General features: G+C 38.0%; 1 protein-coding gene across 1 annotated transcript; it reads left to right on the top strand.

Moving 5' to 3' along the window:
• Nucleotides 1-491: 491 nt before the first annotated feature.
• LOC149087596 (uncharacterized) lies at nt 492-23,011 on the top strand. The gene is made up of 8 exons (XM_089231918.1): nt 492-1,544; nt 19,264-19,347; nt 19,438-19,508; nt 20,157-20,319; nt 21,061-21,140; nt 22,044-22,480; nt 22,576-22,718; nt 22,826-23,011. The coding sequence occupies exons 1-8, from the start codon at nt 492-494 to the stop codon at nt 23,009-23,011; spliced, it is 2,217 nt and encodes a 738-aa protein (XP_089088044.1).
• Nucleotides 23,012-23,155: the final 144 nt, after the last annotated feature.

Below are 23,155 nucleotides of genomic sequence, written 5' to 3'. Positions count from 1 at the left end.
GGGAGCATTTTAATCAATAAATGCTATAAAGTTATAATTAATAAAAACTCTGTATCGTTGATATTGTAACTGAAACGAGATATGATTGCAAAAGTAAATCTTACACCGAGACAGCAGAGAGACACCAGGTTCTATCACACAAGGTGATTTTAGCACATTGTCCCATGGGAAATCGGTTACCTCCAGAGATTTATTGAATATTAAAATAACATCGCTGGCCATTACTGGTAGCACGAATACAAGTTTTTGTACATGAGCAGGTCCAATCCCGCACATCGCCATTGAGCCTCAGCGAATATAATCAAATCAAAATAAAATGTGTGATATAAAACTAGTCACGTGAAAATCAGCAATGAATGAATAAAAAATTGTTAAATAAATTGCTACTCCATGTTCTAATTACTAATCTAAATTGCTACTGGCGTAAAAGGTACAGTTCTTGAAAATAGACCAATATCGATGTATTGGGCCTCCCTCCGTTGAGCCTGAAAATGGAGTTTCTAGCTAAGTCGGCTCGCCTACTCCAGCTCCGCAAGACAGTCTCAACGACGGAAAATACATTGGATCCTCAGGCATATGAACGAAAAATAAAGGGTTGGTCATCCCACCCGTCAGTCGGGCTGCGGAACAGCCAAATACGTTTTGACGAACCAGAAAACGAAGGTGAGCTGCTTCAGTCATCCACACTTATATACTACACGGATGGATCAAAGTCGGAAAAAGGGACTGGAGCGGCATACGTTAAGACTAAAGGTAAACACGTAATAGCCCGATGGTCGGTCAAACTAAAGGATGATAACTCAGTGTTTCAGGCTGAGCTTTTCGCCATCTACAATGCAGTCTTAGATGCTTCTTTACATCGAAAAGCTGCCCTAATTAGATCTGACAGTCGCTCCAGCATACTGGCGGTCTCTAATCCTCAGTCTAGTCATGAAATGGCTAGAACAATAAGAAAGCTTCTCTGCAATCACACCAGAATAAGCCTCTCTTGGGTAAAAGCACATATAGGCCAATGGGGTAATGAATTGGCGGATACCACGGCGAGGGAAGCTACCGAATGCGAAATCATTACAAGTGATCTGCTGCTTCCCGCATCACACGCCAAAGCAATCCTATGGAAGGATCTAATGAATAAATGGCAACAGAGGTGGGATGACAACGCAGAGCCCGGTCGATCAACTCATAGGATCCTGCGACATATAATGCCTCGGAACCATAAATGGTCACGTGAGATGATTATGTTCGTAACGGGCCATGGTCCATTTCCGGCTAACCTTCATAGGTTCACATCAATCCCCAGTGATAAATGCTCATATTTGGCCATAGGCACGCCTCTTCACTACGCAACTATATGCCCCAAGACAACGGCTTTCCACTTCAGAGAGCCAGCTGAACATCTGCGAATACCTTGGCTTGAGTGCATCCTGAAGCGGGAAGATTCGAAAAGTGAAATATGTAAACTGGTCCGCTTTCTAGAGCAGCACCCTGAAGATATCAGAACTACAGTCCTGGAGCCAGAACCAGATAGAGAGCCACCTATGCCAGTTAGGAGATCCACTAGACTACGACGTCAACTACACCCAGACAGCGATCTCGTACATCTGTTTAGAGAAGAGGAAGAAGAAGAGGAGCCTGAGTAGTCGAGAATAGTTTGATCCACGCTGGCTTATCGAAAAGCTGGATACAAGCAGCAATTACTGACGAATGTCTTTGGACCAAATCAAACTACACGGTGTAGCGATTAGATCAACCCAGCAGCAGATTGACAGCTTTCATTGATGTGATAGTTACTGATCCAATGAAAATCCCTGAAGAGAAGCAGATCAAATTTTATCAAGAACTATTCCCGATTATGACGATTATTATGAGATTTATAACCTGTGATTTACAATTGTGATTTATTTACAGAATCACCATTCTTCGATTACAAATTTTATACTTGTTTACTGGCGACGTGCGTAATGGCACCTGCCCATGTATGTAATATATGTTTCTCAAGATCAATAAATGGTTAGGTTTCCCCGGAGGCACCCGAGTCCCCACGGACAATGTGCTTATATCACTGAGTGTGACAGAGCCTGGGTGTCTCTCGGTTCCTATCACTATCACTATCACCCAATTCGACTTGCCTTCCATTTCCCACCAGTGGCCATTTTCCAGCAATTTTATCGATAGATGAAAATTTTACTTGTTTTTGACAAATCTTTCTGGCTGTGAAAAATTGGCAGATTTACTTTCCTTTGAAATTTTTGCGGCAACTTGTCCCTTCTTTGACAACTTTTTAGGTTACAATTGGCAACTTTACTTGCATATGCCAGTTTTTTAAGAGAAAATTGGCGAAATCCCATATGTCCCTCACTTTACCGTATTTTTATTATAGCTCCCTTAAAAATAACATATTCTTTTATATGAAGTAAGCTTTCTTCCGATTTCCGGTCCGTGCAAAGTAAATTAAAAGGAAAATTGCCTTTACAAAACGGCTGGGTTTGACAGCCGTTTTAGATAGCTCGCTATTGACAGTGAGGGAGTCAAGTGCTAAATTTCATTTGTTATTTCGCTATCTACAGATTTATTTATAAATCGTTTCTTTAAAGACTTAGACATGAATTTGACATGAAAAAGTGCAGTTTTCACTAAAATACCATCTTGGCCTAGAGCAGCGAAAAAAAAATATATACATGTATATATATATATATATATATTTTTTTTTTTTTTTGATAAATTAAGAAAAAGTTCAAATTTCACTCTAAAGTGTTGCTGTAAAACGAAAAACTCAACATTATATATAAAATGCAACGCAAACAGTGACAAACAAAACATTTATGTTTATGGCAATTTGCGTCACATAAAACTATCAGATTTCAATATTAGCTCCTTTTCCCCCGTTCAGATGTAGCCCGAGCTAAAACAGGAGGTCATATTGAAATGCCATAGTTTTATGTAACGCAACTCGTAATTAACATTAATTATTCATTGTCTGAGTTGAATTTTATGTGAATGTCGAGTTTTTCGTTTAACAGCTCCATCTGTGTAATTTGTGATGAGGTTTTCTTTTTTAATTTTTCCAAAAAAGAAGAGAAAACTCTAGGCTTAGAAGTATTTTAGTGAAAATCGCACCTTTTTATGTCTATTGGTTGATTTGTTGTGAGTTTTTAAAATGTGTCGGACTTTTCGTCCACCATGTATAAAAATTATATATAAGCACTGGTGTGTATGCGGATTAGAAATGTGTCCCATCGATTCTATATGGGCAAGCCCCAAACCAAAGGTTCTTAACCTTTTATGTTGCACGGATTCTTTGTGTCAGCAAAACGAAAGCCAGGATGTTCTCTTCGCCAAAAAGATGAAAGCCATGGACACCTTCAAAGAATATCAATCAGCACATAGTAACGTTAAAACAGTAAATATATCTAAGAAATTAAATTTTCTGGATGTTAATGCCGAAACTGATATTTGGAAAGAAAAGTGATTTGCCTCCTCCTTCGGGAATCGAACTCGGGTCCCCTTGCATACCTGAGTTCGATTCCCGGAGGAGGCAAATCACTTTTCTTTCCAATTATCAGCTCCGGCATTAACATCCAGAAAATTCAATTTCTCAGTATATTTCGGGCAGGAAAAATATCATCTCTTCATAAGTAAATAAATCGTTTTCTCGTCCAAGCTCACGGACACTTTGAAAACTCTCCAAAGGGTCCGTAGACCCTGTGTTTAATAACCACTGCTCCAGGCCTATGTAGAATATGTTGATAGACTAATTTTTTTTGTTTTTTTGTTTCCTATTTTACGGAATATCTCAGTTCTGGAAATGCTAAAACTGGAATTGGATGTGCGCGTACACGAGTGCCAAGTAAAGGAAAAAATCACCATCAATGAGTGGGATGAATACGTTTTCATGTGAGTACCAGGGTACTACTGTATAACACGAAAGATTGCAGATACATGTATAATAGCTGCCAACTTTAGAGAATGAGAATTCGGGAGAATCCAAATTCCGTACAAAAATAAATGTAAAAGGGATCTTTTAAAACATTTTAGGGATTTCTCATTAGCTAAAGGGAAATTTTAGGGATATTTTCCCGTTGCAAAAACCGTGAAACCGTGCAAGCCATCGCTAATCTCGGCCAACCAGTAGGTTAAAGTCCTTGGTTCAAATTACCTCTTAAAAATCAAATCTCGCAAACCAAAAAATATCCGTCGGGCCCGAAACGGGACATATGGATAAAGCAGATACGCGATCGTGTCAATTTTGGATTTCGAAAGGCCGGATTGACGCTCACTCAATGGCGAATTTTGTGTTTTCTACCCAAAAATGAAATATTTTTTGTGATTTGACGAAATAGCCACAATTTACACAACGCTTATGAAGCAGCAGGTTTTTTTCGGGTAAATTCTTGGGGAATAATTTTTTCCCTAAATGTAGGGCTTCTTTTACAATAACGGGCGAAATTGGGGAGATAAAAGAAATTTTCTGGAGTCCAGGAGATATAGTAGAAATTCGGGAGCGCAGACACGGCAAACGGGAGACTTGGCAGCTATGATATATATATATAGAGATATAGATATACCGTCAACCAGGTCAATTTTGGCACTACTTTTTTCATTCCAACTGCTTTGTCAACCGAAATGTTGCAAAACCGTCGTTTCGTTAGTCTTAATCTCTAGTTTCAAAATCTGTGGAAACATGGCAACATGAGCACAAGAATTTGTACGTTGAAAAAATAAATAAATAAAAAACGGCTTTGGCAAAGGGGTAACTTTCCCAACTGCATAAGGTCGGTCATCCACTGGAAGCGACAACATGCGGCAAACTACCCGAGAGACAACCGCTGACATTAAGTCCGACGGCAAAGGGAGTCTGACGTCGTCCACTGAAAGCGACTTCTGCACGCTACTCAGTTTGAGACTGCACTGCATGCAGACGAAGTGTGTAAGTTAAATAATCTTGAGAAAATATTAAAAAACTAAAATATGAGAAAATTCCATACTTAATGCGACATCTGGCACAAACTCAAAGAATGTGTTCTTGTTGTAAATAAATATTTAATTATATTCAATTGATTATACTTCTTACCAAAACTACACATGAACGGCAATTATCAAATTTTGAGCATTTTGAGCTTCCATGAAATGCTCATGCGGGCAAGTGTGGAGGGTGACTCTTCTGCTCCAATCTGCACGGAGAGAGACCCACCGATGGAGAAAGTGCGAGGGTCTGGAAAAAGTAAACAACCATACTGTGCATGCGCAGGTCATAGAAGAAGAGTATATTCCCAATCAAAGCGGAGTCATCGCGATTCGTCATTTGTCTACTGGTGTCGCTCGTTCAAGATCGTTTGCAGTGGATGGCATTCTTTTACTTTCTGTGCAAAGGGATCAGACCAGCACCTCCTAGAGATAGAAGGCCTCTGCACTGTTTGCCATAAACGCCATTCAGACTACCTAGCAAGTTTGCCACATTTTGAAACACAGCGTACTATTTCGTTTCTTCTTATTTTGGTGTAGAATATTCCTGATTGGCTCACAAATACCGCATAGTGATTGGATGTGGGGCATAGATATCGCGAATTCTCAGCCCGGTCATTTCTTTTCCTCACAACAATGGTACTGACACTAACAGGGAATTTTTTTCCCTGAAAATTCTGAGGGAACTACTAAATTCTGGGGACTACTTACTTACGTCACAAGCAGAGTGCAGAGGCCTTCTATCTCTAGGAGGTGCTGATCAGACACGGACAAAACTGCGCTAATGGTGTATCGCTTCAAGTCGCTGCCGGTGGACTACCAGCCTAAAAACCCATGGAAATCACCAGAAAAAAATGCTTTTGGAACTATGAAAACATCTTATACATTAGTATTATCTATTTATTGGAAAGAAAGGTGCACAGAAATATTCAAAACATTAGTATCGGAAAGTTCAAAATTCACACACCTCAAAATTTTGTCACTGTTTCATTGTAAGAAGGTTAATTATGTACACGCGCGATGTCTTTTACATTAAGATAGGCTTCATTGGGTACGTTTGGGAAATGAAAAATTTCGACTGTGTCAACCATACGAAGGTATGACAACTATGTAGCACAAAAGACATTTCAAGGATCACATTGCGGCGACGTTCATCATTTCATTATGTCCATCGCACAGAGAAGAAGCGAAAAAACAGCAGGAGTGACTTATTTCCGTCCAAGCTCTTCAGTAGGTTCTCTCTTGCTCGGGCCCTCTTTCAGATGTGCCTGTAAAGAAAACGTGCAATCAGATTCATCAATGTTGTGATGGTGATTCCTCATGGTAATTTTTTTTCCTTATACGATCCCCCCCCCCCCCCCGATCTGATCCAGATTGGTTTTTCTTCATCCAGTGTGATTCGCCAATGGTTTCTCCTGGAACGCCTCAATTCTCTGTCTTCTTCTCTTCTGTGGACTCTTGCTGAAGCGTAGGCATCATCATGAATTTGTTACCTGCGGTCCCCCAACACACATCTGAACGATCTCTAAAAGAACACGAAAAAAACGCATGATTTTTCAAATCGTTCATCGAAGTCATGCAAGAATTTGATAAAATGGCAAACTTTTGATTATCAAAGGTGCCCCATTTTCACCAAGCTTTCTGGTGCAACATCGCTGAGTCATTAATAAACCTAAATACAACATAAAATTTTGATTCAAAGTGATTTTGAAAAAGGATTACATGCTCTATCAAGTAAACAAGTAGTTTCTACTCTCCTTTGAATGAGCAGACAGGGTGAATGAATGCGCAAGCATTAAAATATATAAAAGATTAAAATTCAAAAACTTCAAAGTTCAAAGTAAATTTTGGCATTTTCACCGACATGTATACGGTGTCCTGTACATTGAGGTAAGCTTCATCAATAAGTTTGGGTAGTGAAAAGTTTTCCTGTGTCAGTCGTACGAAGATATCACACCGCGATCGAGATACTTTTGCAGACTACCGAAAAACTCCAATTCTTCAATTCCAAAACAAAAACGCTGATAATGACCTGTAAATAACTGGTGAGGCTGGAAACGCGCGAAAATGCTATCATTCAAATGTCTTGTCTATGCGATTAATGGATTGATACTCTTCTCCATACTTTCTTTCAAACTGAGCACAACTCAGGTTTATCACGATCTATAGGACATTTACTACCTAGTGAGTTGTGCCGGAAGTGTAATTGTGTGTGTACCCAATAGTCTGAGTGCGTATGTAGTGCTGTGTTTGATTTTTCAGTGCTGCCATCTATATTTCAGAAGTGAAGTGAGTGATGTGTAATGATGGAATTACATTTGTACTGTTTGTAGGTCTGTTTTCTCTCTGTGGCGAGACTTTTTAATGAAGAGATCGGCTCGCATTCGCTCCTTGATTTTGGGAACCGCAGAAAACCAACTTCAGCCGACCACCACTGTGGCGACGGTGAGGTTCGAACCCGGGACCTCTCGACGCGAGTCCCCGCTACTATGATCACTCGACCTCCACAGATACTTCTATACCGGTTGATTCACGAACTTACAGGGCAGAAAAGATCATTAAAAAAATAACTGGCAAAGTTGTCCCGGTTGACGGTAATTGGTAAGTTATATATATTTGAATCTAGTTTATAATTCTATTGTATGCGTTTTTCATGAAAATAGCATCGCCATCGGATTCATCATCTTCTTGGCTTTGTGCGGCACAACTTTGGATGTCGTAATGTCTAGAAAATATGGAAACCATAGGCAAACGTCATGTAAGTCCTTGAACTTTATGTCTACCACAGCCATTAAAAGCAGTTATGCTGTGATGATCTGTTATGTGTAAATTCCAACAGAATTTTCAATCGTCAACGAATTAGTAGATTGTGATTATCATGCTATAAAACACTATTTCTTCAAGAGTAGAAAGAATAAAAAATTTATAATTGATTCTAAAATCAAAATATATATAAAACATGCAAAAAAAATTAGTGAAAATATAAAAAAATAGTGTTAATATACTGTAAATAGACGGTAGTCTGTTCATATAGGAAGTGCAACTTCTGCAAAATGATGAATTTATTTGACTTATAAATAAATTTCCTTGACATACGTTACCGAACCAATACATTGTCAATCTATAAAATTCGCGGTTAATTTTATTCTAATTAAAAAAAATTTAACACATGACGCATCATTTGGGGGACGAAAATTCCCTCGGTATTAGTTATCGAATTTCGGAATTTTATTTATTTTCCGCGTCATATATACACTGCTCAAAACAAATAGGGGAGCAAGCAGAAAAGTGAAGAAAACCGTGCGAGACAGCCACGTATTGGCATACAATGGATAGTACACGCGTATCAATGCGCAATACAGAAAAAAGACTTAAAAAATTTTGGAATTAAGCTTTAATTCTTTGAAAATATGGAAAAAACATGAAAAGATGATTTAGGGCAACAATTTGGTTACATGTAAACGATAAAAAAAAGTACTGTTTAGACATGATGCATGAGTTTTAATAGGGCGTGTGGTCTCCTCGAACAGCTAAAGGCCCCTTTACACGTACAATCTTCCCCGCACGCCCGGAGCGGGACGTTCTTGCGCGAAGGATTGGAGGGCGGTTAGGAACGCTGCGTTCAAGAGCGCGTTGTTAAAAGGAGACACATTCTTGCGCGCGCTCTCTCCTGCACGAAAGAAGGCCCCGTTCAGAATTGTGTGTGTAAAGGGAAGCGTGTGGCGAAATTCATATGCTTTTGTGTGGCGTGTGGACTTTCGGGGAAGCACAAAACTCCACGTTCCAGACCAAAGTTTTTTCCCTGTTGGCAGATCGAAATCGGCTGACGTTTGTGCGGAAATAATATAGATTTCAAAAGCTTATTATATATTACTACGTGGATTATTCGTTTTTACAAATAATTTAAATAATGATTTATTGAAATTACTGTTACAAATTTATGGTAATTTTTTATGCAATTGATAAGAAATTCAGAAATAAAATTTCTGAGATCGTAAATTTCGAATTTTTATTCGATTCGACTTTCATTTGTCGTTTGACTTTAATTGCTGTAATTAGCTCTTAACTACATTTTCTGAATTTAATTGTTTATATACTTAATATTATAATTTTACCGAAATAAGAGAAAAAATCAGATTTTTTTCTTCCATCTCACACACACAATTATTGACTCGGTGTGCAGCCGATGTTTTTTTTAATACTACCAGCCAGAAAAATAGATAAAAAGCATTACAAAATTATTACATTGAAACCTCGCTACAACGATTCTCGATATAACGATAAATCCTCCTACAACGATTCTCGATATAACGATAAATCCTTCTACAACGATATATCTTCAAAATTTTTTTAACGATAAATCCTTCTACAACGATATATCTTCAAAAATTTTTTGGAAATGTCTATATTCTAATGTTAAACTGCTGCCTCCCGATATAACGATAATCCCTCTACAACAATATTTTTTTCTTGGTCCGCTGAGTATCGTTATATCGAGGTTTCACTGCACTTTTTTTGAAATTATGGTGTTATTTTGTAGGGCTTTATTTCAGATATTTTTAAGAAATTCTTGATAAATTTCTCTCGGTTGTATTCATATCCTCAAAAAATCATTTCAGTTTAATGTTGTCGAGCATAATAACAATACAAAAAATAACAAATAAATTGAAGCATAATTTTTTTTTCAAATTTTTAAAAATCTAAATACACGTATTCTTACCCGTGTCAAACATTCCGTTGTGTGTCATGTTATGACCAATAAAATTAGTGGTGAATAGCAATACGTTTTTTAAGTTGGATATTATTCATGATATTTAATAATGGTTTTTCGTTTTAAATGAAATCGGCGATAATCTTATAACATGAAACATCCCTTTTACTTGGTATTTTGAACATCACTTGACATTGGACATCTTTTGTGATCTTATCATGAAAAAATACAGCACATTGTCCACTGAACACCTGCTATGAATGCAGAGTTGGCAGGATCTAGTGAATAGGGTGCTTCTTTTTAAACAGTATCATTGTTAACCTTCAGACATTCCGATAATGGAAGTTTTTTTCCACAACCCCAAATCCCTTTTAAAGTTTCTTTCTAATGTGTTGAAGTAAAATTTATACTGTCAAATTTAAATCAGATGTTCTCAACTTTTTTAGCAGCGACTTAAAAACATCAACTATGGATCTATTTCCAATTTTAAAAATATGCTTATTGAATAAATTTCTAAATAATAAAATGGGTTTTTTTTCGAAATTTCTGTAGCCAGTGGTAGGCGTCTTAACGGATGAGTGAACGGAAATGGAACGAGTGGCAAATCAAAAAGGGACCCCAAATTATTGAAAAGCTTTCATCTATTCTGAAATTATTTCTTTTTTCACTTCTGGATTTTTATTAATTTTGGAATAATTTCTTTCATCAATTCTCGCATTATTTTGCATTAATTATGGATTTATGTACATACTTCTATCGTTAATTTCAAATTTTGAAACTGATCTTTCTTAAAATATTTATTTTCTATTAAAAAAAGCAATTATTTTCTTCAAAAAGAAAAAATAGAACTTATGAGTTAAGAGATCCTAGTTAAACTATTTTAAATTTTTCTCACACCCTGAGGGTAAATGAAAGCTTGTGAAGTTATCAAATAATAATAGTAATTTAACATATCTATAAATCTGATATAATAATGTTCCTAGATAAAGGAACCAAATCAAAGTTCGAAAATTATTGCAATAACCTAATAAATGTAATTACGGCATTTGAAAAACTAATTTATCATTTCTTTAAAAAAACAATTCGTTGGAAAAAAGAAGAAAAATCGTCAAATAGACTCTGGAAAAAAAATTGCAATAAATATTATCGCTGAAAAAAATTATTTACATTGTATACATCTCTTTTTTTAAAACGATAATGAAGGAAAGACGGCGAGGAGACGAGGGATTCGCCCCGTTTTTGCCCGTAGGGTGGGTTTGCGTTTAGACGTACGATTTTGAGTTCGCGATTGAACGCTGGAATGACCAGTTCCTGCGCGCACTCCTAACTGCACACTTTTTTCGCCTTTACACGCACACTCTTGAAGGCGGTTCTGAAGTTGTTTACAGCTATCGCGCGCGCAAAAGCGTACGTGTAAAGGGGCCTTAAGACTGCTGCACACCTGTTTGCCATGGATGCGATGAGGTTATCGATCAGACTTTGGGGAATACTGTTCCACTCCTCAAGAAGTGCAATCTGCAAGTCTCGGACAGTAACAGGCGGCCTTGGTCGCGCAGCAATGCGTCGTCCGAGCATGTCCCAAACATGCTCGATTGGATTCAGGTCAGGAGAGCACGCTGGCCATTCCATACGCTGTATTGTTTCAGCTTCAAGCATGTTCTCCACCAGACGAGCTCTATGCGGTCGGGCATTATCATCCTGGAAAACAAAGGAATCTCCAATGCCTCCAGCGTAAGGGATGACATGAGGTCGCAGCATCTCGTCTGCATACCTTCCGTCCGTCTAAGAGCCATTCCGAATGATATGCAGGTCCGTACGTCCGCCTATGCTGATTCCACCCCATACCATCCAACCAGCTCGTCTGTATTGTGACCTTTCACGAACGAATGCGGGGTTATTTCGAGTGCCCCTGTCCCTCCATACCAGAACACGTCGGGTGTCACACTCCAGACTGAATCGGGACTCGTGTGTAAACAGCCCTTGGCTCCAATCATGTTGCTCCCAATCTCGATGTTCAGCAGCCCATCTTCTTCGGGGCGCACGGTGGCGTGGGGTCAACGGAATGCAGACCATTGGCCTACGTGCATAGAGCCCTCCCTCATGAAGCCGATTACGTACTGTTTGGCTGGACACCCTTCGTCCTGTTGCCAAGAGCAACCGTCTTTGCAGCTGCGTAGCATTCTCTGTTCTGTTTCGACGGGCTGTTAACCGTACATACCGGTCATCAGTTGCTGTAGTGGCGCGTGGCCGACCTTGCTCTGGTCGACGTCTAACATTTCCTGTTTCTTGGAATCGATTCCACAGCCTTCCTTGCAGCAACACTTCTGGCGACTCCAACAGCGTCCGTGACACTACGTTGTGTTTGCCCGGATTCCAGTCTGCCTATAACACGCCATGCCATGGATTCCGGTAAATCACGTTGTTGAGACATCAAGTCACCTTGTCTCAAAAAAAAATACTGCGCAATCGAATTTCACAGTTACGGCAGTAAAACAGACGTTTCTGCAACATCCCGATTTCTGCCCTTATCTCCATTTTCTGGTTTTTGACGTCATGAACTTTGAATTGCATATGAAGTTTTCTTCTTCCGTTTCCTGCTAGGCTTTAAATTATGGATGATTAATTTTATGTTACTTATCGGTATACATCTTTGCGTAATTTTGTTAAAACCATGTGCTCCCCTAATTGTTTTGAGCAGTGTATATATATATATATATATATGTATTATCATAGTGTTTTCATAATTAGAGCCCGGATTATATGCACTAAAAAGTGGGAAAATAAGCTCTAAAAATATGCACATATGCACTTAAAAATGCAAAATATACACTTAAAAATGCAAAAATATACACTTAAATATGCAAAAATATACACTTAAAAATACAAAAATATACACTTAAAAATACAAAAATATACACTTAAAAATACAAAAATTTACACTTAAAAATACAAAAATTTACACTTAAAAATACAAAAATTTACACTTAAAAATACAAAAATTTACACTTAAAAATACAAAAATATTGATTTGATAATGCAAAAATAAGCACTTGAAATACAAATAGCGCACTTGAAATACAAGTAGTGCGCGTAAAATATCAAAATGTGCAATTAAAATGCCAAAATATGCATTAAAAAATTACCATGCAAAAAAAAGCAGATGTGTTTTTAAAATGCATCTTTTCCATTTCTTCGTGCATATGTATTAATTTACAAAAAAAATATCTCCCCATATATATATATACATACACCACATATGTAAATAACTTCTACATATTTTTTAATTCAGGCATTTTTTAATCTTCAGTTTGTTGTAGTCAGTTTAATAACGAAAATACCAGTAACTATAGGATTTCGACACTATTTCTAAAAAAAGAAATAGCCTTACAATAAAACGGTTAATATTCGTAAAATACATAATATTAATTCACTAAATTTCACCCGCGCCGAAAAAATCCGATGTTATGAAAATATTATGAACAATATTTATTTGAAAAATTGTAAAAAAAAATAAATTTAGTGAGCTTAAATAAACCTTCAAAAACATGCACTTATACTAAAAATTCTTTGATTTTATGAATTTATACGCATTAATGCTTAAAAAAAGGCCAAAATATGCAAATACATATGCACTTATGGATTTGCATATAATCCGGGCTATAATTATCATTATCTTCGATGTGCAAGTATTACTAACTGCCTGTGGCCTTATGCCACTGGAAATGGTGCAATATAGTTTATGCCTTGATAAACATTTACCTCGTTGGGCAATTTGCCTGTTGTGACCTTGTATTTGCATAAAAGAAGAATAGAGTAAAATAACCTAGCTTCCGTGAAAATAGAGTGAACAGTAGTCGAATATGGTTTCCTCCCTGGAAAGGTTCTGGTTTTTGAGGTTTTGTGCCGAAAATAACGACGTCTTACATCTGTATGTTAGCATTGTGAAATAAATTGAGGTACAGAGAAGTTTTAAGTTTTCCGCCACCGAGTAGGAAGAGATCTTTTTATCATTTTTAGAACCAACAATAAAATTGGTGTGCCTTGAGGAAAATCTTTTGTTAAAAACCTAGTTTACTTTAAGACATTATTATTATTTATCATTAGGCATCGTTATTTTTAGGTATTATAGAGAGAAGTTTATTTCATTTTTTTTTCCAGGCATCCTGATACGCATCTTGTTATGTTTTTCGTTACTATGGAACACAGAAAAGCTTTACAGGCAAAACAACTCAGGGGGATCGATACGAATCATCAATGGCTTGAAAGTGATTTCTTTGTTATGGGTTGTGCTGTGTCATACATGCTCGTATATACCACAGGAACTTCTCAGTAAGTCCATCCAACAGAGCACGTTCAGAATTTCACGAATGCTATTTGAATACTCGTTTTTACTTTAGAGATATGTATATACCAAATTTTTAAAACAATGTTTTTTGTTTAAATTTTATGTACCTCAGGTAATGCTACCACTGTCCGGGTCATGAGCAAAAATTTCGCTTTCCAAGTCGTGATGAATGGTTATTTGAATGTTGACGCTTTCTTCTTCATAGGGTACGATAAAAATCTATATAAGCACGAGGAAACGATGAACAAAGTATAGTCGACGCTCGTTATAACGATCTCCCCCTAGTTATATGGGAAAAGGACGTTATATTGGGAGGTCGTTATATCGGATATATAAAAAAATCAAAGTTTAGCTTCTCTAGAGAAAAATTCTATATTGTATTGAAAGGGAAACAAAGTCATCATCTACTCCATAATATAAAATCACAAACTCGAAAAGGGCCTGTTTCTATGCAACCGAAATTAGTGACGGAAGTGGGTGACGTTTTTTGAGTGACGGAAATCTGTGACGATTCTCTGTTACGGAAATCGGTTACGATTTTGTGTCAAGTTTTCATTTAACTCTAGCATATATCGGGACCCATTTGAGCCATCGGGACCAAGTTATGTGCATGTACCGAGTGACTCCCACATCCTACAGCAGGGCCCTTAGGCTTTAATAGATGGCGAGCCCCCAAACCAGCTTTACATGGGCCCCTCTGTGGTTGATTTATAGTGGGAAAAATCAAAAAGTGATAAGAATCGTTCCGGACCCTGTCAACCCATCCCTTGGGGGGTTCATGCCAAGAGGTATGTAGATGTATGATATACAAATAATATCAGTGCTCCCAACACACAGGGTCGGGGTAACCGGGGGATTGCACGTATACCTTCACGGGGAGGTTAAAAGGTTTCATTTCGAGGGGACCTTGATGGATCTCGTTGTTTTCTTGCTGCTTTAACAATGAAAAATTTGCGATAGCGGAAGCCCAAGATATATCCAGTGTGGGGGCCCATAAAATGCGCGAATTTGGTCACGGGTAATTGAGGTTACCTGGATTGTATTCGTTGGTAGAATTAATACAAATGAACATTTGCCGTGGCACTCACTGGGGGATGTCTGACAAGCTTCCGAGTCAGGGGCCCGTTCCATTTTGCGGGCCCTGGATAAATCTCATTCTTTTCTGTAATTTCACACTGTAAAATTTGCAACATCGGTAGCCCGAAATAAAGTCAATCTGAGGGTCCACTAAAAGTATGCGAATTGGTGTCCCGGATAATTGGTCGGGGGCCCTGGATTTTATTCGTTCGTAAAATGAATACAAATAAAAAATTTTCATGGCACTCGCAGCGGGGGATGACTGACAAGCTTCCAAGTCGGGGGCCCTGGATGAATCTCACTCTTTTCTGCTCTTTAACATTGTAGAATTTGCAACAACGGAAGCCCGAGATAAATCCAGTCTGCCCCCCCCCCCACTAAAAATCTGCGTATTGGGTCCCCACTACTGGATGTGGGTCCCTGGATTTTATTCATTGTAAAATTGATAGAAATGAAAAATTTTCGTGGCCCCTGACAGGGGGGTGTCCGACAAGCCTCCAGGTCGAGGCCCCATTGAAATGTTTACAGGTTCCAAATCGGGGGGGGGGGGACCCTGGATGTGTCTCATTGATTTTTATTTTTTAATATTGTAAAATTTACAACATCAGTAGCCCGAAATAAAGTCAATCAGAGGGCCCCACTAAAAGTATGCGAATTTGTGTCCCACGTAATTGGTCAGGGGCCCTGAATTTTATTCGTTTGTAAAATGAATACAAATGAAAATTTTTCATGGCACTCGCAGCGGGTGATGATCGACAAGCTTCCAAGTCGGGGGCCCCATGTCTACAGGTTTCATTTTGGGGGCCCCTGAATGAATTTCATTCTTTTCTGTTGTTTAAAATTGTAAAATTTGCAACAGCGGAAGCCCGAGATAAATCCAGTCTGAGTCCCCCACTAAAAATCTGAGTATTGGGTCCCCGCTACTGGATGTGGGCCCTGGATTTTATTCGTTGTAAAATTTATTAAAATTTAAAATTTTCGTGGCCCCTCACCGGGGATATGTCCGAAAAGCCTCCAGGTCGGAGCACCGTGGGAATGTTGACAGGTTTCATTTTGGGTGTCCCTTGAAGAATCTTATTGATTTTTGTTTTTTAACATTGTAAACTTTGCAACACATCGGTAGCCCGAGATAAATCCAGTCTGGGCCCCACTAAAATTCAGCGAATCGGAGTCTGGGGACCCCCATTGGAAAGTTTTCTGGGGGTACTTGATGAATCACATTTGTTTTTTGTTGTTTTAATATTGTAAAATTCGCTTCTTCTCAGTAAGCAGGTGCTTTCACATGTCCTTTCACGTGCTTTCCATAGCACGCTGATGAAGTGGGACGAAATAAACAAGATATGTTGTGAAGAGAAAGCGGGGGGGGGGGGTGGCCGCCAAAGGGGGCAGGGGGGCAGAGCCCCTAGTTTTGTTATAATGTTGCAATGAAATTGCATCTGGCTCGAAAACAAAAAATTAAGTACATAAAACAGTATGAACATACAGTACTACACATGGCTAAAACCTTCGTTTATTGTTCCCTATTAGCAAAATACAGTAATATAAGTTCACTTGCCTGTATATTCCCCCAAATGCGATATTACGCAATGGAATTTAGAATAAGATAAAAAAAAAACAATCACGTGGGAAGTGAAAGTGAGCCATCTTGAGAGAAAATGAAAGAGAATGATAAGCACACAATGTTTCCAGAGGTGGCGCTAGATAACCAAAGAGCTTTCCGTAGAAGTGACAATTTATATACAGGGTGTCCTGTAAGTGTTTGCACGGCCTTTATCTCATCAATCGTCTGAAGGGCGTACTGAACGTAGGGGGACTCTTGAAATGACATCAAAAAGGAGGAGCTCTTGATGTAGTAGCCCAACCCCCCCACGTGGTCCACTCGTCGTTTATATTAGAACGTTGTGGTCACGGCACCCATCTTGCGTACAAGCCACCCATCTTTTAGGTTGATGTCGCTATTGTTGCGTTCCCGCTATCAGTGGAAGTCATATACGCTGAGAAAGGGCAAAAAATTTTCAAAATGCTCTGCCCTTATGTCATACAATCCTTGATCAATCAAATTTCTGATTGCGCCTTTTGCGATATGATTTTATACAACTTTCCATGATTATTTATTATCCGTGCCCGTTGCACTTTGACTAACTTGATTAGTTTGATTCTTCGTTTAACATAATTTTTAATTTCCTTGCACTATATGTCATCTTTGACGTATCAATAAAGATTGGTTTAGCAGGAGATGCCCTGGACCGCCCCCTCCGGAGGGCGAAGCGAAGATCGTACGTTGCTTCTTGCGACAGAGTCTGGGTGTCTCGCGGTTTCTCCAGTCGTACTGGTCGTTATAATAGACCGTCGTTGTAACGAGCGTCGAATTTATAATGCATAAAAATGTACAGATTGTATACAGGGACTATTTTTTCGTGCATAAAATAAAGTTCTCTTTTCTGAGCTGTCTACACCCTAAATATTAATACATCAGAAAGTTAACGTTAAAAACGTCTTAACAAAGGAGTAGAAAAGAAATTGAGAGCAAAAAAAAGAAAAACGGGGGTCCCTACTTTCACAAATAGAAGTTCTTTACGCAAGTAATGGGCATGCCGTGTTTTTTTTTCTTGACGTGGATTTTTGACGTCTTTTTGATCTTGACGTCTTTTAAATCTGGCAATACGGGAAGAATCCTCAAAAAGTCACGTAATTGAATTCTCTAAACGCTCATATCTCAGGAAATATTGAGAATCCATCAGTCTGATCACATCTTGTTAAGAGATTGTATGTCATCTACATATTCTAGGAATCTAATGATATATCACTTCTGTTTCAATGCTTTTCACTTTTTAATTGATAAACACTATCAATGGGAGTGTTAGCAAATCCGCAATCCACCATTCATCCGCAAATTTGCAAACAATCACAAGCCAAGCGATAGGAAGTTGGTCCGGACTAACTTGAATGTGATTGCAACATGGACTAATGAATGGAGCATGATCCTTTGTACTGATAAGTACATCATTCACACCGATTTGAGATGTTTTCTTTTGACGAGCGGCTTAGGTTTTCTGAACATTGTTCAACGCTGGTCAAAAAAAAGAGAACCGAATTTAATTCTCGGTTTCATTCTTAAAAGGATTTCTTCGCGTCCTCCTAAAGTCATTCTTCCTTTCGTTTTTCCGAGGCTTAATTCTTCCTAGACTGGAGTATGCCGTGAAGTTTTAGAGGACATACCTGCAGAGGGGCATGGACCTTGGTTGAGGGGGTGCAGAGAAGACCTAAGCGTGCTCTTGTTGTTATGCAAGGCTTGAGCTATGAAGAAGATCTTGATTTTGTGAACATGTTTACATTGGAGGAACGCAGGTATCGGGGGTTATGATCGAATTGTTTAAGATTTTCAATGAGATGGACAGGATGAGCCATGAGTTATTACGGAAGTGTTAGAAATACACCGTCAGTCAGTTGCTTTGACAAGGGGGCACCAGTACCATTTAGTAAGCCACAATTCTAGGTCGTGAGGAGGTTTTCTCTAATAGGGTTGTTAATAAATGGAATAGCTCACCTTCGGGGTCGTGAATTATTAACACAATTGACACATTCAAAAAGAAGTACGATAGACATAGGGGGATAAATCGAGAAGCTACCTGTACTTAGATAAAGACAACCATAATCTTTTTTATGGGCAGTGTAATACATGGTGTTAATTATTAGTTTTTTTTATTTCGTGATATATGCTTTTATATTCGGTTGTTTTTTTGGTTTTTTTTTTGCACTTGCCATCCATAGTTTTTATGGGCATCTCTTTTCCCGTCCGCATCTTTTCAGCAACCCCGTTGGACAAATTTGTCTGTTGTGGCCTCTGTATTTGCATTTATATTTGTAATACCTCTTTTGGTCTGTACATCTAGCTCACGACACGCGTTCATAACGAAACTGGTTTTTTTTTTCGAATATCTCGGGGAGTGTAAAACCCAAATAGAAGCCGATGGTATCGCCTTATTGATATTTCTAAGAGACACATTAAATGATATCATTGGCGTAAGTCTTTCGATGGATCTTCTGTTGAGATAGTTTAGGTCTCTAGACACCTCAGAACTGGGGAACTCCAATTATGTGCAACCTATATACGAAAAATTAAATTGTAAATGTTTTTGTACTAACTCAGAATTATTACTTTATTTAGAGGCTTTCTCCTGATGAGAACTTGGCTGCAAACCAACGCGCGGAAAATTCCCATTTTTATGTACATATTCAGAAGAGTTTGGAGGTGAGTTTGATTTTGTTAGTGATACGATAAGAATACAAGCATTGCTTACTTTTCGCGTTTACACTTTACGATTTCACTGGAACTCATCAGATAACCCTCAGGTCTATATTTGGTCCGCGGGCCAAGGGTATTTATGCGATTTACCATAAATGGCTTAGAAGGTGAGTCGCAGTGAATTTATTAAAGATAAATTTTGAGTTCATAGCCTTCAAATAGCATTGAAATCAACAGAAATTGATTATAATAACGCATAAAGGTATTTTCTTCCGAAACTTCAATTTAAAAAAAATATTTTTTTGCATTAAAAATAAATTTTTGATCGTCGGGGTTGACTAGCCCCTTAAAGCCCCCCCCCCCCGTTCCCGTTCCCCCGTGTACGCCTCTGATCCCAACAATATACGTTAGGATGAGGGGCAGAGCTGATGACGAAATATTGCTGACGGGGGGGGGGGGGGAGAGTTTTGCTGACAAGGGGGGGGGGGAGGTGAAAATGGCTAAAATTTTGCTGACGTAATACTTGAACGTCCCCTTATAGCGACCCTTATGTCCGTCCCCTTATGACGACTGTAACATTAAATATCTCAAAATCCGTATGATGGCCTGCTTCACAAGTGTTATAGTTGTAACTTAATTACATCATCTTTACAACTAATCAGTGCAATCATAAAATTCGCCCAGAAAATTTAGTGTGATATTAATAATAACTTCCTTTGCCTATAGGTTGGGTTATTTATTTATTGTTTTTCAAATGAAGCTTATAGTTTGAAGTTATTTTTTGAAGCTTTTACATATTTATGAATGTCTTGAAGGTTGGGTCCACCTATGGTGTTCGTCGTTGCTGTTCAGCTTCTCATATACAAGCTCGGATCAGGCCCGATGTGGCATATCCTGTACGGACAGTCGGTCAATTATTGCCGAGAAAAATATTGGGCAAATTTGTTCTTCTTCAATAATTTCTACGGAGTATTTTCGGTAAATTACTTTCAGTGTTACATTACGTCGTATATAATTAGGCATTCAATCGTTTTGTAATTATTTATAGATAATGCTATCATACAGGATGGGCATGAAGTCCGTAGAAACTTTAAAAATTCATAATACTGGAAAAAATTACGGAAATAATAAACGGTTTGCAGGGTTAGCATCGTTAAAGTCACGGGATTTTTTTAAGACGGGAAAAAACAGCCGATAGGTGGCGCTGACGTTCACAAGTCAAACAAAAGATACTCAAATAACGAACAGAATGCCACCAAATCGTTTATTACAGCAGTATGTGTTCCACATGACCACCACCACGGGTGGATAACACCTTGCAGGCAAGTCACAAAGCCAGTAACGGCAGAGTGCAGCAAGTCCACATACACGGTTTACAACGGTGAACTGGTTGTAACTGCTTTACCTCATCAACTGTCAGTTGCAAATGCAAAATTCCCGTTTAAAAGAATGCTCACAAGGCGTTCAAAAATTACCCTATAGTAGTTTTATACTATAGGGTAATTTTTGAACACATTTTTTGTATTCGACTGACGTTCGATTCCGACTGACAGTTGATGAGGTAAAGAGTGAAAATACAGTGTGTCACAAAATTGAGTGCATTTGCCGTGTATATTCAAATTTGCACGGGACCTAGAGGGTTCAGTAAATAGTGACGTAAATAGTTATTTGTTATGACTCGATGAGAGTTTTTTTCAACGGTTTCGTATTTTCTTGTAGTGCATAGGATGGACTTGGTACGTCGCTGTCGACATGCAACTTTACATCGTTTCTCTCATTGTACTGATGACGATAAAGAGGTACTTCTTTTTGTATCCTTTTGACGTTTTAGCTGCAGCAGCGTAAATGTATGCTGACCATATTTCTTTGATTAAAGTACGAGAAATTAACGAATTTCTCAAAACATTTGTGCCAAAGATAAGCAAAATGGCCAATTATTGTTAATTGCCAACGAAATCAAAAATGCACAAAATTAAGCTTCTGTAATTTGCAGTAGATTTAAAAGAATTCTACAAAAAAAAGACAAATATGCGAGAATAATATCCATATTTATAATAATAATTATAAATTAAGTTTTCACATATTTTTTTTTTTTTTTATCTAATGCGATTTGTGATAATTAGTGATTTGTGATAGTTAGTGATTTGTTGGATAATTTACCAATAATTGACCACTTTGCTTATCTTTGGCGTCATTTTTGGAGATATTCTGTGATTTCTAGATTTCTCATATTTTTGTCGAAAAAAAAATTATCAGCCTGATTACAAAAGTACGGTAAATAATTAGTTATATTATGTATTATTATTATTTATTCAGAGAATAAAAATCCAAGTACGCTCTGTTGAAAATATGGGTAATACTAGACTTTCAGGGTGAACGGGACATGTTCTGAAAAACGAAAGGGATGATAATACGGTTCAAGTGGCCCTGCAAAATTAATTGTCACCAGAAATTTTAATCGCCAATTCTCTCTGCAGAAACCCATCTAGCTACAATCAGCTAAATTTGCGAAAAACAGCTTCCGAAAAAGGACCTATAAAACTAATTCAAACAATATTTTCAAACAGTTTGTCGAATTAATCAAATTTGAATTGGATTTATTCTTCAAACACTCGTGAAGAATACTCATCAAACTAAACGCATTTTTCTTAGTCATGCCTAACATAAAATCTCTAGAGGTTTTTTTTTTTTTTTTTTTGCAGGCATCCTAAGCTTTCACTGGCAATACTAGCTGCATTATCATTGGGCAGTTTAGCAACAACCGCATGGAATCAGATCCATTACGCATTACCACCGGTTCTTTCGCCGTCAAATACTTTCACTAAAAATTCTGTTGATTATTTCTTGAAAAACGGATACGAACGTCCTTATGTTCACGGAGTCGTCTATTTCATGGGATTGGCGATCGCTTATGTTATCCACCACAAGGCCACGATTCGTATCTCGACTACAATCAACGTCATCGGCTGGTTCACGAGTTTGGCATCTGGATTAGCGGTGTTATACAGTTCGTACTTCTGGATGAACGCTGAGAAAGACCCTCCGCTACTCGTAAGTGCTATATACGTCGTAGTCACCAAATTAGCGTGGTCATTATGTTTAGGTTGGGTCGTCGTATCTTGTTGCACTGGCAACGGAGGTAATTTAACAAGATTTATGATTTTCTTTTTGTAATTCGTTGACAGAGGATGACTTTTCACGCATATATGTTACCGAATTTTCTCATTTTGATAGGATTCATAACGACTTTATTAAGCTGGTCTCCATTCACAGTTCTGTCTAAATTGACCTACGCGGCTTATTTGGTGCATCCAGTAATCCACTTGGCTTTTTATGCAAGCTCCAGGGTTCCCATACAAATGGAAAACAGGACTATGGTAAGTTATACCTGATTAATTATTAATTTTGGTTAATTATGTTAGATCACAAAACTTTAAGGTAAACTGTAAATCATCGTTTCAATACAGGGATTTTTTTATTCTAGGTTTTTAATTATTTAGGCTTTGTAATGGCTGCATTCACGAGTGCTTATTTCTTCAGTATGCTTTTCGAAGCCCCGTTCATGTCAATGGAGAAGCTTTTGTTCCGGAAAAAATTGGCTTCCACGTCAGCTGCGACCGAAAACGGAAAAGCCAACTTCCAAAATTCGAAACAAGATTGTGAGAAATAATGTTTCGCCGATACATTGAGCAATTGTAGAGGAATATCAACTATATATAACTATGCTACATGCTTTTGATTTCACATTATTCTACGATTTTACGTCATCGTTTGTTTTTTAAACCCTACTTAAAGTGTTTTAAAATTGATTTGT

The sequence above is a fragment of the Pholcus phalangioides genome, unplaced genomic scaffold (assembly GCF_987345545.1).
Source record: "Pholcus phalangioides strain wild (caught in Gottingen) unplaced genomic scaffold, Ppha-v1.0 ptg000004l_1, whole genome shotgun sequence".
Lineage (NCBI taxonomy): Eukaryota > Metazoa > Arthropoda > Arachnida > Araneae > Pholcidae > Pholcus > Pholcus phalangioides.
The sequence above is the reverse complement of the archived record's forward strand: the minus strand, read 5'-3'. Positions and strand labels throughout refer to the sequence as shown.

What these genes read in the sequence shown, in the direction of transcription:
- LOC149087596 (XM_089231918.1), top strand. Translation starts at nt 492, where the DNA reads ATGGAGTTTCTAGCTAAGTCGGCTCGCCTACTCCAGCTCCGCAAGACA. An exon ending in ATATTCAGAAGAGTTTGGAG is followed by an intron (nt 19,348 to 19,437) that starts GTGAGTTTGATT and finishes GGAACTCATCAG; the next exon opens with ATAACCCTCAGGTCTATATT. An exon ending in TTGTTGCACTGGCAACGGAG is followed by an intron (nt 22,481 to 22,575) that starts GTAATTTAACAA and finishes TCATTTTGATAG; the next exon opens with GATTCATAACGACTTTATTA.